At 45.8% G+C, this 17985-nt stretch overlaps 1 protein-coding gene across 1 annotated transcript; it reads right to left on the reverse strand.

Annotated features, from left to right (window-relative positions):
- Positions 1-1487: 1487 nt before the first annotated feature.
- Positions 1488-15121, reverse strand: Mtnr1b (melatonin receptor 1B). Its single transcript, XM_031344431.1, has 3 exons — positions 14811-15121; positions 3289-4451; positions 1488-1871 (listed from the first exon to the last, which is right to left on the reverse strand). The coding sequence occupies exons 1-2, from the start codon at positions 15031-15033 to the stop codon at positions 3580-3582; spliced, it is 1095 nt and encodes a 364-aa protein (XP_031200291.1). The 5' UTR covers positions 15034-15121; the 3' UTR covers positions 1488-1871; positions 3289-3579.
- Positions 15122-17985: the final 2864 nt, after the last annotated feature.

The following is a 17985-nucleotide window of genomic DNA, read 5'->3' on the forward strand; positions in this document are numbered from 1 at the left end:
GTGTAAAGGAAATACAGGGACAAAAAGTGGAGCAGAGACTGAAGGGAAGGCCATCCAGAGACTGTTCTACCTGGGGATCCACCCCATATGCAGCCACCAAACTCAGACTCTATTGCTGATGCCAAGAAGTGCTTGCTGACAGGAGCCTGATATGGATGTCTCCTGAGAGGCTCTGCCAGATCCTTACCAATACAGATGTGGATGCTTGCAGCCAACCATTGGACTGAGCAAGGGGACCCCAATGGGGGAGTTAGGGGAAGCACTGAAGGCGCTGAAGGGATTTGCAACCCCATAGGAAGAACAGTGATAATCTTAATCACTGGTTCTTTGCCCCTGTGACCTATTTGCTTTCTGCAGAGACTCCTCTGCATCCATGCACACTGGAAACTGGGCTTTCAAATATAGGAGTATATAAATATTCAGTCTAGAGCTGAACTTGAATACATGTACAAAAGAGCAACAGGGCTCCAAAATGGTGCTCAGAACCACTGAGAGTTAGTAAATTCAAATAGAAGCCACAGTCACATCCTATCTTTTAGGATGGTGGCTGTTATGAAAAGGTTGAAAGTGAAACCCCTGGCCTGTATTAGCAAGGGGGTGTGGAGACTGGAGTATCAGCACTTTTGCTGGACTAAAGTCATGCAGCCATTTGACACACAACATACACATTCCCCCAAAACACTAAGAATGGAACCAGCACTTGAAATTCATCTAAGTGTCTAGTGGTATTGGAACATTTGGATACAGCAGATGTTTTCACTTTTGAGCCATTTTGAACAGTATCACCACAGACACAGGAGTGCACGTAAGTCAGTGAGATATTGGCTTCAGTTCCTCTTGCTGAACTCTCAGAACTGTGGTTTCTGGGTTACAGTGGTAGTTCGATGAGTGTAAATGTAGGTTATTCCTCTTTACACAGGAACAAAATCTCACTATAATACAAAGGAACATGGAGGACATTATCCCATATGAAAGAGTCCAGTTACAGAAGGGCAAGTGCTGCATGAACCAGTGCCAGAGGATTCCCTGAATCACTCCCCAAAGCCAGACAGAGGATTATGGGGAGAAGGTAGCTCATGCTCACTCAGTGGGTGTATGCTTTGGGCTTTGCACATGGAAGTTTCCTCGTGCTATGCCGTACAACACTGAGCTCATACTTCACTAAGCACAAGACCTACTTTAAAACTTGCTCCTCTGAGCCAGGTGTAGAAGCAATCCTGCTTGTAATTCCAGCACTCAGGAAGTAGAGGAGGCAGAAGAATCAAGGTAAGCGTTGGCTACATACCAAATTCAAGGTCAGCTTGGACAATATGAGATCCTGTCTTAAAATCCTCCCACCCACTTCAAACAATTTAAACAGTTCTGATTTTAGCTCATTTTTTTTCTTGCATATGGTTGACTATAATTTATTAAGGAAAAATTGTTAGGCTTTTGTGAATATCTTTGTCCCAAACATGTCTCTGACAAGGTGTATGTGTGTGTGTGTGTGTGTGTGTGTGTGTGTGTGTGTGTGTGTGTATGTGTCATGATCCATGGAGGCCAAAATGGTGGATGACCATCTATGTCAACCAGTCAGAAGTCTGCACCTGAACTTGAAGTCCCTTGAAGGCTGAGGGTTTCCTAAAGAGGAAACTTCTCAAAATGGAGGCATTCCAAGAAAGATCAGAGAAGGAAAATGGCTGGGAAGCATCTCTGCAGAGACTGTTGAGTCCATCAAGCAGAACGTGATTCATCTCCTCACTGTTTGAAGAGAACTGCCTGTATTTAAACTCAGGTCCAGTGGTCTGAGACCATTCCATGGCGGATGAACATTGCTTGATGCTCTGGCTCTCCCCACATTCCTTTGTTCTCTGGGATACTGGTCTCAAAACCTAAGGACACAAGACAGGGTTCTGGTTATTTCACTTCCATGCCAGGACCTGGAGGACTAGTGATCATCTGTCTCTTAGAGCTAACTGTATGTGCATACCCCCCAGTAAATATAGCAGAAGGAATACAGCATCCCTTCATTTTCTTAGCCTACCAGTGTCTCTGGTTCTCTTTACCCTGATGACAAGAAAGTGATGACTCCCTCTTTTCCAAAGCTGTGGTCACAGGAAATCTCTATGTTTGGTGTCTGGAGGGAGGAAGTAGAGGACAGAGCTACATCTGCCTAAGCAGGTCAGTCTCAACCTCCTCCCAGAGCCTAGAAAGCACATGGAGTGCAAGGAACCTGAGGACTGCGGCATTTCTGGGGGCTCCGTCAGACTGAAGTGTGAACCTTGAAGTTGCCTAATTGGAAATATCTGCTCTCAGTCACTGATGGTGCCACCCATATCCCCAATCATCCCCTAGTAGATCTCTAATATCAGACTTCCACACCTGAAACATTGGCAGGCTCCAGGGAATTCACATTTTAAAGGAATGTCCAGGTAACTAGGTCACTAAGCATTCAGCCCAGCTTGAATTTCTCCCACTGCAGGGCAGTAATATTGTAATTAATGCTAAGCTGGCAGCACATCAGGATCCCCTGGGTCTGCCTCCAGGGAAGCCCTGTGGCTAGCTGAGGTAACTATCCTGCCTCCCAGTGGATCACATGCATGGTTAAAGTACTTAACCCAACTCAGTGCACCTCGGTCACTTTTCCCAAGGTCAGCAGGGGCAGAGTCGGGTGCTGAAAGGCTCTCTCACATCTACCTCTGAACTTAGCAGCTCTTCAGACTCAGCCAATCAGGTCAGTTCTTTGTGTTTCAGTTTCTTACTATACAAACACATAATAGTATTATTTCAAGAATTTTGAGAGGACTAGATATGATAATGCATATCAAGCATTTAGCACAGTGACAGTGCAAAGAAAACACCCTTAAACTTTTGCTGATACCAGTCTTTTAACAAACTGGTCTCCCACAGGGTAGGCATCATGGTTCTCCTGCTGGACCATGCTCACCAAGCATACTCAATATCTTCAGAAAACAGTGTAATATGCATGTATGCTATTTGCGTGTTGTGAATGTATATGGCATATGTTTTGTATGTATGTGGTATAAGTGTTTTATGTGTATGTTCCTTCTGTATATGAGTGTGGTGTATGTCTGATAAATATGTATGTGGTGTGCATATGTGTGGTGTTTGTTGTTTATGTGGTATATGCTGTGTATATATGCACATGGCAGGTGAGTGTGTATGGTGTATATCTGGTGTAAATGGTATGCATTTGGTGTATATGTTGTAGTGTGTATGGATACAGTATATGGTATAGTGCATTCATGATATGTAGGAAAAATTGATAGGTCCCTGGAAGTCACTCACCTTCAATACTGCAGATTTTGATCTTTCAGCACAGGTAATCAAAAGAGATCTCTTAACAGATCAAGGTGGCAGGGAAAATGACTTCTCATAGGTAGGGCTTGACTTCTGCCCTAGCCAACTGGAATCCAGTGCCTAATCTGCCAGTAGGAGTGTCTGCAGGTTTGCACTAGTAGTCAGTTGAGTTCACCAGTTGTAGGAATCAGCGTGAGCATGTTGTTGCGCAGCACTGACAGCGACTCCACTCTGCTCATTGCACAGGTTTGCTACTAGGTCCACCGAGCTGAATGCAGGCTAGAGAGCGTCTTTCTGGACAGGCAAGGTAGCCCTGGCAGCAGGTGGCACCGGGCCCTGCAACTCCGCAGTAAGGCAGCCTCTGGAAGGATCCTGGAAGCAGTGCCCAGTGTTCCAGAGGGCCGAGAGGATGCTCTTGTACTCCCTGCGGAAGTTCTGGTTCAGAAGCCCATAAATGAGGGCATTAAGGCAGCTGTTAAAGTAAGCTAGGAAGTAACTGGTGACAAAGAGCCCTTCTGGGACCTGGAGAGCCATTGCCTCTCGGTTGATGGCCACTGCAAGGCCAATACAGTTGAGGGGGGCCCAACATATAGCAAAAACCACAAATACTGCGAACATGGTTAGGAAACTGCGCAAATTACTGGGTCTCAGACGCAGCTTCCTCTCAGCCTTGGCCTTCCTTCGGGCCTGGAGCACCAGTACCCAGATTCGCAGGTAGCAGAAGGACACCACAGCGATTGGAAGGAGGAAGTGGATGGTCACCACAGCTGCAGTGTACTGTGTGCTGGCTGTCTGGATGAAGGTGCAGGAATAGATGCGTGGGTCATACTCTAAAGACCCCACAAAGAAATTGGGCACCAAAGCCACCAGAGTGAGGAGCCAGACGAGGCTGATGTAGACGGGAGCATGCCAATGACTGCATACCCGGTGATAGGTGGCACTGTGACAGATGCACCAGTAGCGGTTGATGGCAATGGCTGTGATGTTGAAGACAGAGCCAATGACACTCAGGCCCATCACAAAGGCACTGGCCTTGCAGTGGGCCTCCCCAAGGACCCAACCATCATGGATAATGGCCACAAGGATCAGTGGGTAAGGGTACAAGGCTACCACCAGGTCAGCCAAGGCCAGACTCACCACAAACAAATTACCTGAAACAGGAAACACAGAGCAGTAGTCAGTAGGGGGTCCTACAACTCCTGATCATTACTTTGGGTGACAGGGGACATACATTTGGGTAAAATGCTTGCACCTCAAGCATGAGGATCCAAGTTTGATTTGCAGAACCCACACTTTAAAAAGAAAACAAAGTCAGGCATGGTGATAATTCTTAAAATTCCAGGGAAAGACAGGTAGCTCCCTGGGGCTCACCAACTACCCAGTCTAGCCTAATCAGTGAGTTCCACATTAATAACAGATCCTGTCTGAAGATATATGGTAGATGGTACCTGAGAATACAGGGAAGGTACCCAAGGTTTGTCTCTGGCTTCTATACCCATACTTACCATACTTACTCTTGTATCTAAACACACACACACATACACACACACACACATTACACAGACATGGACATGACATTTTGTCTTTCTCTGAACCACTTTGATCAGCACTGGCAGTGGAAATCAAATGCCATTTAGAGACAGAATAGAGGGTTCAGATTGCATCTGAGCTTGTCTACCAGGTTCTCACGTGCTTTCCTTTATAGCTTGCAAAGCATTGATAATCACCCTACCTTATGGTAGGTGTAATGAGAACAATGGCCAGGGGAGTGGGTATTATCAAATAACTGCTTCCAGGACAGGAACAGAGGCATGGTGTCCTGGTTGGTTTTTGTCAACTTGACACAAGCCTAGACATATCTGGGTAGAGGGAATCTTAATTGAAAAAACGCTCCCTTAAGATTGGCCTATAGGCTTACAAGCAAGTCTGTGGGGGCATTTCCTTGGTTCATGAGTGATGGGTGAGGGCCCAGCAAGAGCAGGTTGTGAGCAGAGACTGAGGGAAGAGTCAACCAATGACTGCCCCTACTTGAGTCCCATCCCATGTAAGAGAGCTAATCCCTGGCACTGTTTATGATACTCTGCTATGCTTGCAAATAGGAGCCTAGCATAACTGTCTCCTGAGAGGCTTCATCCATCAGTGGATGGAGCAGATGCAGAGACCCACAGCCAAACATCAGACAGAGCTTGGGGAGTCTTGTGTAAGAGTTGAGGATAGAAGTGAACAAGTCAGAGAGGTCAAGGACATCACAAGAAGACCCACAGAGTCAACTAACCTGGGACCATGGGGGCTCATAGAGCCTGGGCCACCAACTGGGGAACATGGAGGGATCTGGCCCTACAACCCCTATACATCTATAGCAAATGTGCAGCTTGGTCGTCATGTGGTTTCACTAATAAGTGGAGTAGGGGCCGTCTCTGTCTCTATTCCCTGTCATTGGGTCCCCTTCCCCACCATTTGGACTGCCTGGTTGGGACTCAGTGAGATAGGATATGCCTAGACCTGCTGGAACTAGATATTCCAGGGTAGGGTGATGTCCAAGGGGGAGCTATCCTTTTCTGAAGAGAAGGGGTGGGAGCAATGGAGGAGAGATCTGTAAGGACAGGACTGGGAAGAAAGAAAGGAGCAGGGGGGTTGTGATCAGGATGTAAAGTGAATAAAAATATAATTTTAAAAGTATTCAAATAAACAAAAAAGAAAAACCAATCAATCTATCAAGCGAACAAACAAAGCAACTGAGCCATGGGGAGCAAGCCAGACAGTTAGCAACATTCCTCAATGGCTTCTGCTATAGTTCCTGCCTTCAGGTTCCTAATTCAGTTTCTACTTTGATGTCCCTTCATAAAAAAACTGTGAACAGAACATGGAATCTAAAATAAACCCTTTTCTCCTCATGTTGCTTTTGGTTATAGCGTTTTATCATGGCAAAAGAAACCCCCAGACACACAAAGACCCAACTGTCCTCCTCTTGTCTCAAAGCACTGGAGGAAAGGGGTGCTGCCAGTTCCTCCTCTGCCTGCACATTCCCTGGCTTTCTGAGCTTTCTCCTCTGAATGGAGCCCTCCTCAATGTCATCAGCCCAATCAGCCAGAGCCCCAGGAAGCCACATAGTCATCCAGGAACATAGCTTGAAAGCCAGCCTCTGTTCCTCCAGCTTTGCTGTCTGAGAACATCGGGGCATTGTGAGCATAGCACCAGGAACCTGAAGGATTTCAACATGAAGCTGAGGGCATGAGCTTCCCTAACACCCCCCACCCCCCACCAAGCCCTGTGTTTTCTGAGCACTTGCTGTGTGCTCAAAAGACAGACAGCAGGCTGTCCATGGGAAAGATTTCCCAGTGTCACAGAATACATGGGACACGGTCTTTAAATCTTTTTGGCCATGTGACAAAATGCATCCTGTTGTTATAGGACAGAGGAGTGCAGTGTGCTTGGATCTTAGACTGAATAGGAGAGAAGGCAGCATTCACCACGCTCTGCCCCCTGACTTCCACTGCAGTGTGATTGCCTGTCATGGCTTTGCCACTATGCTTTCTCCACCATGACGAGCTGCACCCTCAAACAGTCAGTGAGCCAGACCTTTTCTTGCCCAGGTTGCCAGTGTCTGGTATTTTGTCCTAGCAACTAGAAAAGCTGCTGATGTATCGGCTCAAACTGCAGAGACCACGTCCTGTTCCATGTTTCTTGGCTTCAGCTTAGGACCACAACTAAGTTCAGTTCTGGGATTTTAAGGCTCCTTTAGAAGTTTGGAGGAGATGCTGGAGGTTGGAGCTGCCTGAGATATACTTAGTTCTGGTCACAGGCATTTGGACAGTTGTTGGACTTTCTCTGTGACCTCTTCATCAATACCCTCTTTTCTACTGGAGACCACCCCCAACACTTCTTAAGTGCTGTTTTTCATAAAGAATATTTTCTTTCACTAACACAGGAAAGTTGGTTGCTACAGGTCCTGACAATTTCAGGATGGACGGCAAACAGGTTCTTGGCATGTACAAACGTGAGCAGAAAAAGTCAAAACTGGCTAGAAGCTGGTGCCAGCTCTACCAGCTGCTTCCCTGGGAAAGCTAAGGCAAGCACTGCTGTGTTAATGTGGCTTGTCCCCTAATAATTCCCCAGAGGCTGCAAACAGCTTGTAAATAGCGAGCAGAACGCATTAGCTCCACGTGGAAAGTGATTCAATTACTCTCCCCTATTAAGCCAGCTGTTCCTAAAAGGCTGAAATCCACCAGTCCCTGCTGGAGAGTCATCTGCCCAGTGGTCCTACTGTCTTCTAGCTTTCTTGGAATGAGTCTCAATTAGGTGACTACGGATCTTATGGTGTCTCCCATCTGAGAGATGCTGAGATGCTGGAGTCACTCTGGATGAGATTCAAGAGGAGACCCCTGCTACATCAATTTCTTCCCCACCCAGGTGAGAAATCAATCAGCCTGCATGCAGCTCTGCTCCTCATCTTGTGCAATGGTTTGTAATGAACGTTCATGTACAAACCTTAGAGTGACTCATTCTGCCTGCCTCTGTCAGACAAGGTCTGAGCGTGGGAAGGGGCTGCCACAGTGGGGGCTGCATTCTTTGAAGTAGAACCCCTCCACTGTTCACGATACAGCACACCCCCCACTTTAATCTTTTCTTACCTCGTCTCCATCAGAGAGAACTCGGAAAGGCAAAGTGACCTCTGTATCCCTAGCCTCTTTGTTCACCTCCTGAAATCTGAAGAGTTTACTTGTGTTTAAAATGACCTTTGACACTGAGCTTCTAGTCAGTCATTTATTTGGCAGGTACTCATGAGAATCTCCTCATAGCAGTTCTGACTGTGCTAAGGGCTTAGTGATAGGTGATGAGCAACCCAAGGGCATCCCCTCACAGAGAAGACAGCCAACAAATGAAAACACAGGACAGTAAGAGAAGTCCACAGATGGCTATGCTTTCGAGGTTAACTACCTTCCGATCAGTTTTCCTTCATCATTCATCAAAATAGACCATATATTATGCTCTCTCTCTCCCTCTCCCTCTCCCTCTCCCTCTCCCTCTCTCCCTCTCCCTCTCCTCTCTCTCTCTCTCTCTCTCTCTCTCTCTCTCTCTCTCTCTCTCTCTCTCTCTCTCTCGTAACCAGGAAGGCCATGGCATGCTCAAAGAAAGACATACCATTATGTACCAACACAGAGGAACACTGGTCAAGGTAGTCCATGCCAGAGCAAGGAGGTTGGAAGAATAGAAGTTTCTAAATCAGACAATAAAAAGGATGGTGCTGGTCAAGCAGAACAATTCCCAAAAACATGTCAACAAGATTGCTTCCATCTAAGAAAGGCAGTGTAACTCAAACAGGATCTTACCATGAAAGGTTATTAGCCATAGTGATATCAACATGAATCATGTGAAGCATTCTAATAACATGTTGAGTATAAGTAGTTTTGAAAAGATTGAACAAATACTTTATTAATAATTTGGTTTCTTTACAAGTACGGAAGCCATGAATGAATTTAAGGTAATCTCCTAATTAGATTCTCAAATTCCTGGAGGGCAGAAATTATCTTCTTTCAAAGTTCTATTATTTATGAAAAACCCTCAGGGTGTCAGGATGACTCCTAGGAAGGCTAAGATAAAACTGTTTTTGCTTTGGTTAAATAAATTAATAGTGTACTGGAAAATACCAAAGATGATATTTTGAAACCTTAAAGAAAGAAGACATATTTAAGACTGTGTGAAGCATCCATTTGAAAAGAATATCTGGTAGGGTGTCAGTGAGCATTATCCCACAATGATGGAAAGAGATCATTTGGGAACCAGGATGAGTGTCATCTTATTACTTTAACAAATGCAACTGTAACAGCAGAACAACAACGAATGTGCTGCCAGACTCCGTGGCGTGCACTCGGTGCTTCTTGTAAGAATCCTGTAAGTTTAACCAGATAATTTTCTATCTTCTAGATGAAGGAACAGATACCAGGTTATATGAGTCTGCAACAGAAGGCTGGAGAAAGAACCAGAAGATGAGAAAGTTGACAAGGGCATAGAAGGGATGTTCATCACAAGTGAAGGGCAGAAACAGGACACAGCAGAACCCGGCAGTGAGGCCAGCCAAGACATCAGGTGGGTGAGTTTTGCTCTTTGCAGGAGAATAAAATGGTGGTCTATTGCCTGTTCTCCCAATCAGCTTTGACTTCAAGGAATGAGAGATGGAGTGATATTTGCATGGGGATAATCATTGGATGAGGGATTTTAGAATTTTAAAATTTAGTAGCTATTTTCTCTTCTCCTGTTCTTATTAGTGTATATTTTTGTATCTACCTATTGGTTTCATATGTAGATTTTCATTGAAGTGCATCATGTACACTCTTCTTTCTTCCCTCCTATCAACCATTCATCCTCTTCCCTTTTCTCTTTCTCAAATGAAGATTTCTGTCTGACACAGGAAAAATACTTTGCTGCTTTAGTTGCCTTTCTGCTTCTGTGACAAAAATAGACAGAGGTCTATTATAGATTACACTTCCTAGGTACAGTCCATTATGGTAGGGAAGACTTGGTAGAAGGGGCTTGAAGCAATGGATCACATTTCATTCTCAGTCGGGAAGCTAAAGGAGCTGAATGATCACTTTCTTTTTATTTACAGCCCATGATATGGAACCACCCACAGATGAATCTTCCCACCTCAATTAACTTAATCAAGAAACTCCCTCATAGGTCTGCCCAAAGGTTTGTCTCCTTGATTCTGCCTACTTGATGATGTTAATCGTCACAATAACGCCAACTATTATTTATGAGTATTGTTCTTGTCTTATTATCAGTTGTATTGAAAGAACTGAACATTTGGCTTATGAGTCGAAGTAGGATTTTCCCATGAGGTAAGACATGAGGTATAGAGTCATGTGCCAGGTCTTGAAGGGGATGTGTCCTAACACATGTGAAGTTGGGTGATTTAATTCTCTTGGGAACTTTACATAAGTAAGATGTTGCACCCGATCTTACCTGCAATAGTCCTGATGACTAAAGACAATAAAGAAGGTATAAACCTCACCAAGCATTTGCTCCCTAACTTTTACCTGTTTAGCTATACACATTTTACACTGTGAGTTGCAGATGCCACAGTCATGGCAGACTATGTTCTGCAGGATGTCTTGTCTAGGTATGGAAGTCAATGCTTTGGGAGTGAAGGCAGTTAGACAGAAGAATGTCTAAGTCCCCAGGAAGCTGAGAACTCTGCAGAAAGAACGAGTGAGGACTAAGAGTTCTCCTCCTTATGCAGCTAAAGGCACAACTATAGACTTTTAAAAAAAAGCATTAATTTTTGCTCAGTGAAAAGCTAATAAGGTGCTCACATCTGAAATGTGAAGATGGAGATCTCACACACCTGAGGAAGGGAGGCCAGGGCAGTCTGGCTAGTTCTTCAGCTGATGTCAAACCCCTAACACTCTGTCCACAAGCTCAGCAACAGACACAGCTGAGGGCAAGTGGCATCTTGGTGAGTGGCTGGTGGCGGGTTAAGTCTGATTGGAGTGGATTTCCTCATTCTCTCTCCTCCTGGGGACAGGGGCCATAAGCCTACTAATCATTTCCTTCCAGGCCTTCAAAGTACCTTTGTACAGGGCCACCCACCTTATTCTGGTTTCATGTGCTATGCTTCCTTATAGGGAAGGGGCTTGGCATGGCAACCTTCCCTGCACAGTACCAGTGGGGAAGGACAGCCACTTGCACCTCCCAGGAAGGCCCTGGATCTGTATAAGGGATGAAAAGAGCCTCGAGTACCACAGGTCCCTGAGAGAAGCAGTAGTGTGGAAGAACAGACATTGCATGTGGACTTAGGACATTGTCAGCCACTGAGGCCTTGCTGCTTTACAAACGATGAAATACCTCAGACATGACAGTGTCCACTCACTTGTGCCACCTTCTAAATCACCTGTTCACGACAACTGAGAGCAAAACTCCATTGTCAGATCATGGCTCCTGACTGGTAACCAGTAACTCAGGGTGTATCGCTGACAGAGCAAAGGGTGAGAAACATTGCTGTGTGTTCCTAAATGCTGTTTGAGAGGAGATAGTGGTGGGATGCACAGAGGGTGGTGGCATTCCCTAGGCTTTTGTGTTGGGGACTATATAGTGGTGGTGGTAGCAAGAACCTTACGGTTATAGGCTCTGTGTGTGTGTGTGTGTGTGTGTGTGTGTGTGTGTGTGTGTGTGTGTGTGTATCTGTGTAGACAAAAGCTTGACATCAGTGTCCTTGGTTGTCTTCCATTTTACATATTGAGTGAGGTAAGAGAACTTGTTGAACTTGGAGTTCATTGATTCAGCTGGTTTGGCTAACCAGCTTGCTTCAAGGATCCTGTCTCTGCTTCCAGAGTGCTGGTATTACAGGTAGGCCACCATGCCCACCCAGCATTTATGTGGATGCTAGAGATCTGAACTCTGATTCTCTCATATCTGCACATCAACCACCTTACTCATGGAGCTGTCTGCCCCAGCCTTTGAGACAGCTTAGGGTGGTTCAAGACACAGTATCAAGGAGGCACTGAGAGGCAACGGTGAGCAAGTTTTAGAGACTGTGGTGCAGCTGAGGCTGCTGAGGGACTCCAGCCACCTAGGAGCTAGAGCAGGTGGGCCTTTGTGACTAATCCAGATGTGGGCTTCCAAGGACAGCATGAGGCACATTTTGGGCTTCTATTGCCCCCAGGAAGCATAATGTGAGGTGACAAGGCACTGTGGGCAAGGCTCTGGCTTATAGAAAGGATGACACATACCTGACTGTTCTCTCAGTGGTCAGTTCCCTGAATCTACCCCCTCGTCCCCAAGTCCCCCCACCTGCTCCAACAGATCCTATAATGGAGCTGATCTTGTGACAGTCAGTAAGGAGTCCTCATGTCTCCTGCGAAGCATGCTGGAACCTCAGGTGGGCTACACATCTTGGTTGCTGGAAATGAATGTTCTTCATATGCGTAGTTAGAATTTTTATGATGATTGATATTGACTGTCAACCTGACAAGACCTAGAATGACCCAGGATACAAACCTCTGGGCATGTCTGCTGGACATAGATGTTTTAGATTGAGTTAACTGATGTGGGAAGACACACTTTAAAGGTGGGCAGCAACAATCTATGCAGTGATTTCCAGACCAAATACAAAAAGGCACCTGAGCTGAGAACCAGTATTGAGCTTTTCCTGGTTCCTGACTGAGACAGTGTGCCCGCCTGCCTGAGGCTCCTGCGGCCATGCCCTCCCCAGCATGACGGACTGCACCCTCAAACCATGAGCCAAAGCAATGATGCTTCCTTTCCTTCCTTATGTTGCCTTTTTTTCCATGATTTTTTTTTTCATATCAGTGGAAAAATAAGTAATACAGTATTTACAGATTTAGGGAACAAAGGAGTATACAAAGCCCGAGGGAAGTTGTTCTTGAGGTAAAGATAACATCTTCAGTTTAAAAATGACCAGTAAAGAGTGAATAGGTGCTGACTTTTCAAATGGATGCAGGTTTTCAGAGCATTTTGAAATATCACTTTACCATGGTCATTTAGTTTAAGATAACACTACATTTAAAAAAAAATGACTGTCACCAATAAAGCCAACAGTCATAAAACAAGGGTTGGGCATAAGGCACACAGGGAATACTTGTCTAGCATGGATATGATTCTTTGCTCTATTCCTAGCACAAAAAGGAGGATAAAGAGGAGGGGGAGGGGCAGGAGAGAGGGAGGAAAGGGAGGAGGAGGAAAGAAAAGGAAAGTAAGCAAGCAAGCACTGATTGAATTGTATGACTATGCAGGTTGTCAGCAGGGCAGGAATAAGTGCTCCTGGATAGCAGGTTAATTTGTTTCACCAGTGCTGGGTGCTAGTGCACAGGCCGCAGGGGATTGGAGGAATAGGATGAAGCACCAGCATTTTCACATTCTCCCCAGGCCTGGCTGCACACTCAGAGGTCTAGAAGGTTTCCTGAGGACAGTGGGGAGCACAGAGTTGGACAGTCCTGTGTGGGATGGAAAAGGGGCAGGATTCTGACCTTCCTCAGGCAAGAAGCAGCAGCGACCACTTCCTCAACCATCTCTCTCACGGCAGACAGCCTAAGGTTTGAACAGGCTTCTCTGGGTACCCAGCATGTCCAGGAGCAAAGTATGAGGACCTGAAGGGCTAGGCACCCTGAACCACAGTGACAACGCCTGGGCAGCTGAACACCTGCCTCTCTGTTCAGGAAATGAATGTTTGGCTGCAATGTTAGGGCAGTGTGAGTGTGTGTGTATGTGTGTGTGCTCTTCCAGCAAGGGCTTTTAAATTGCTTAGCGTATGAAGTCATACACACACACACACACACACACACACACACACACACACACACACACATCTCAAGCATAGTTTTTTAACGGTAGCTAACTCTTTGCTATTGCAGGTTTATTTTCCAAAGCTACAATGATGTCTTGAAAAGATATTCCAGGAAACAGAGTGACTGGTGCCTGTGTGAAGTTTGTGCTCCTTAGTAATGCTAGGTTTCCCACAGGATGACTAAAAATTCACACTTTGCTCCTAGATTCTTTTATAGATAAAAATTCTCAGCACCTTCTTTCCCCAAAACATTTATATAATTTAGTAAGAATGGCTTTTGCCAAGAGCCTGGAATCTTAGAAAGGCAGTTTAAAGCTTTCCCATTGTTTATTTTCACACCATTCCCGTTTTAGTTGGTCCTAACATGCAAAGTTAACCAGTGTGTCACTGACATCCCCTCCAGGCATCTCGGTACCCCATCAGTAGGTGAGTTTACACACCCCTGCCTCTGGTTTCGTTGCCCTGCAGGGAAAAGTTGAAACGGGAATAGATTGCAAAGGAAAAGCATTTTAAGAATTGACACATAAGTTAGCCAAATCATTGCTTAAGTTCTCACAGTGTGTCCCACAATTTCCCTGTCTTTATTCAGAAAAGCTAGTGTTGATGGAAGCCACGCCTGCGATGTCTAAATTACACTCTTACTTGGAATTGGATCTTTTAGTGACTAGATGAATTTTTGACACAAAGCTTAGCAGAATGCTGGCATCCATCCATTGCTTATGTCCATACAGTGTTCAGTCTCTCTTCCAGCAAAGGCTTTTAAATTAGTGTATGAAGACAACTTGGCAGGTAGGGAGAGGGCAGTCTGTCACAGGTCAGGAGCGTCCACAGCCAAAGGGGGCTCCATCTAACAGAGACAGTTAAAGTGCTATAGGTAGCTGCAGTGTGTAATTCTACAGCTCACATCCTACCACAAACAAGTGCTCAAGAAAAGCCTGGCTCATTCATATTGGCACTAATGTGTCAAGAGTGTCCTGGGCAACTTCCAGACTAACTTCGCAGGAGCAAATCAGAACTTGTCCTGACTTCTTCAAAGAACCAAAGTCTGGGATTGGATGAATGAATGGAAAGAGACACCTGCCACTGAGGACAGAACAAGGACACGTGGGTGCCGGGTGTGTGTGGAGCTGTTAAGGATCTAAGGTTCGGAGTTCAAACCAATGGTAGGGCATGGTGGGATCTCAGTGTCAAGGAAGCTTACACTCACCTGCGTTCTGCAGCTTGCGGTTCCTGAGCACTGAGAGGATGACAAGCAGGTTCCCCACGAAGTCCACGGCTGTGGTGATAACGACTACTGTAAATAGCATGGGAGCCACCCAGGGTGCCCGGGGAGTCCCAGGGAGCCCTGCTCCCGCTGACCCGGACCAGCTAGGGCGTGCTGCCAGCCCGCTGGCCGCGCAGCAGTTGGCGACTGAGCTGTTCTCAGGCATCAGGAGGCTACCTGAGATAGATGCACAAGGTGCACTACTTGGGAAGCTCCGGCTGTTTCCTCCCCGCCCAGCGAGTGCTAAGAAGAGGCTGTGGGGAGGGACCTAGAGGAGACTGTTAATTGAACGTGGGCAGAGGGGCGGAGAGAAAGACAAAGATCCAGACAAGGACTGGGGCTCAGTGGTTCGCTCAGGAACTGCGCTACTACATCGTCTCTGCGCCCGCTGCCAGAGATCAGCCAGTGTCTGGCCCATCTTAGTTGGCCTACTAGTGTCTGGCCCACCTTAGGTGGCCTAATTAATAAGGTCTGTGCCCCTAAAAAACCAGGAATAGCTAGATCTTTTACTACGTGGAGAAGCTGTATCCATTTGGGGACACCCTTCTTTGTAAACTGGAGCAAGTGCTGGTTCGAGCTGTCTGATCTTCAGAAGGACAGGGTTTGAGCCTCCCTCTTCTGGGCGTTGCTGCTTTAAAGAGCACCTGACTCCTGAGAAGTGAGATCAACCCCAAAGCTCTGAAGCCAATAGTGCTGAGCTCTGCAGGTGACAGGGAAAGTATCCAGTAGCCACATGCTGTGTATTGTGAATGACTGTGAGGTTAGGCTAGAAAGTAAATACTTTTAAAAATACATGTGCGGATATTGGTTTAAGAATGGCGCTTATTCCGGCAGCATGTGTATAGTAGAGGATGGCCAAGTTGTTCATCAATGGGAGGAGAGGCCCTTGGCCCTGTGAAGGTTTTGTGCCCCAGTGTAGGGGAATGCCAGGGCCAGTAAGTGGGGGAGGGTGGGGTGGCGAGCAGGGGGAGGGGAGAGGGAACAGGGGATTTTTCTTGTTGTTTTTTTGTGTTTCTTTCAGAGGGGAAACTGGGAAATATGACATGTAAATAAAGAAAATATCTAATTAAAAAAAAAAAAAAGAATGGCGCTTATATGGGTCCACGATCCATGGTGGAGGTTATTGTAATGTGGGCATGGGGGAAGGGCAGAAGATCAGAGAAGCATGAACCACAGGATAGAAAGAAATTTGGCCACTGGATATTCATAATGTTCGCTGATCTCGATCGTGCCACTTATGTTGGCCCCACTAGAACCATTAACACCAAATGACCAGGAAACCTGAGTTTATCAAGAGACTATAAATGGAATCTCGTATTGTCCCAAGGACAAGGCAAATGGGGTGGGGTTTTAAGATAGGTACCTGTGCCTGCCTTATACAGTTAAACCTCTGTCCACCATCAAAGGATAGACAGTTGAGGTTAAGCAGAAATTCAGAATGAAACTGAATCAACATGAAAACAAAAGGCTATCTTTTCCAAACCACTTATCCCACATTCTCCACAGAAGCTCTGTGTGTATGAGTCCAAAGCCACAACACTCTACCAACAGAAGGGTGGGTAAGCAAACTTCACACACTGGGATAAAAACACTTGTAAACACAACTGCATGGATTAATCTCAAAGTACCACACAATGCCAGAGGTGGAACCTATATGTACCCAACACGCACATGTACATGCACAAGCACATGCATGTGCATACACACATGCACAGACACCTTCACATGCATATGTGTATTAAGTGAAATAAAAGAAGGCAGTATAATCCAAATGCTATGCATACAAAATGTATTTAGTTCAATCCATGAGATCTAACATTCATCGGTGATAGATCTTAGTTCATCTGATAGAACTCAGAACTAGCTTGATGATAGAAATTTAGTTAAAGAATTAATCTGGCAGTTCTGGGGCTCCAGATCTTGCAATGGCGGATCAGCATTCCACTGCCAAGCTACAGCCTGGGCTCTGGAATGTTATTTTTGTGCATTTGACTTTATACAAGTCCTGCTCTTCCTAGAAATCAACAGAAGAAAGACAGCAGGTGGGGCTATGAGGACAGGAACACTGTGCACCTGGTGAGGTGAGCACATCTCCATCCTGGGAGGGATGAGGTTTTGAAGAGAGGTGGGTTTCCCCTGGGCACAGAGAAGGCTGAAGTCAGGTGCAAATTCAGAAGGGCTCCTAAACTGGAGGGAAAGTTTGGGTTCTCTCATATTCTGTATTCTTGGGGAGTTTAAGGCTACCTCATAAACCAGGCTTGGGGATAGGGTGAAGGTTCAAATACAGGAAAAGAAATAAAGTGACACTTGAGAGAGTGAAAACTCTCCCTAGGAGGCACGGCAGGCATGTCAGGAACTTGAGTGTGCTTGTGTACGACTTTAAACTAAACTGGCCACTCAACATCTGTCCAAACACCAGGAGTAACTGGGACCAGTGGAACCAGGCACACAGGAACTCTGCCAGCCCAGTGGTTCAGGTTTCTTCCAGTCTGTCTGGGCTGGTGCCCTGAGCAGGCATTGGGCGCAAGCTCCGCAGCCAGTCCCACTCTCAGGCACTCTAACAAGCCCAGGATAACAGGATTCCAGAATCACAGGGTCACAGAGACAGCTTGACTCTGAGGAGTTCTGACACAACCAGGATCACAGGAAGGACAGCCTCCAGTCAGATTTAGCAAGGGCAGGTAGCACTAGAGATAATCAGATGATGCAGGGCAAGCATAAGAATATAAGCAACACAAACCAAGGTTACTTGGCATCATCAGAGCCCAATACTCCCACCATAGCAAGTCCTAGACACACCATCACACTGGAAAAGCAAGATTCAGACATAAAATCGCTTCTCATGATGATACAGGACTTTAAGAAAGACATAAATAGCACCCTCAAAGAAATACAGGAGAACACAGGTAAACAGCTAGAAGCCCTTCAAGAGGAAACACAAAAATCTCTTAAAGAATTATAGGAAAACACAATCAAACAGATGAAGGAAATGAGAAAAACCATCCAGAATCTAAAAATGGAAATAGAAACAATAAAAAAACCAGAAATAAAGACAACCCTGGAGATAGAAAACCTAGGAAAGAAATCAGGAGTCATAGATGCAAACATCACCAACAGA

Source organism: Mastomys coucha, unplaced genomic scaffold (assembly GCF_008632895.1).
Source record: "Mastomys coucha isolate ucsf_1 unplaced genomic scaffold, UCSF_Mcou_1 pScaffold23, whole genome shotgun sequence".
In the NCBI taxonomy this organism is placed as follows: domain Eukaryota; kingdom Metazoa; phylum Chordata; class Mammalia; order Rodentia; family Muridae; genus Mastomys; species Mastomys coucha.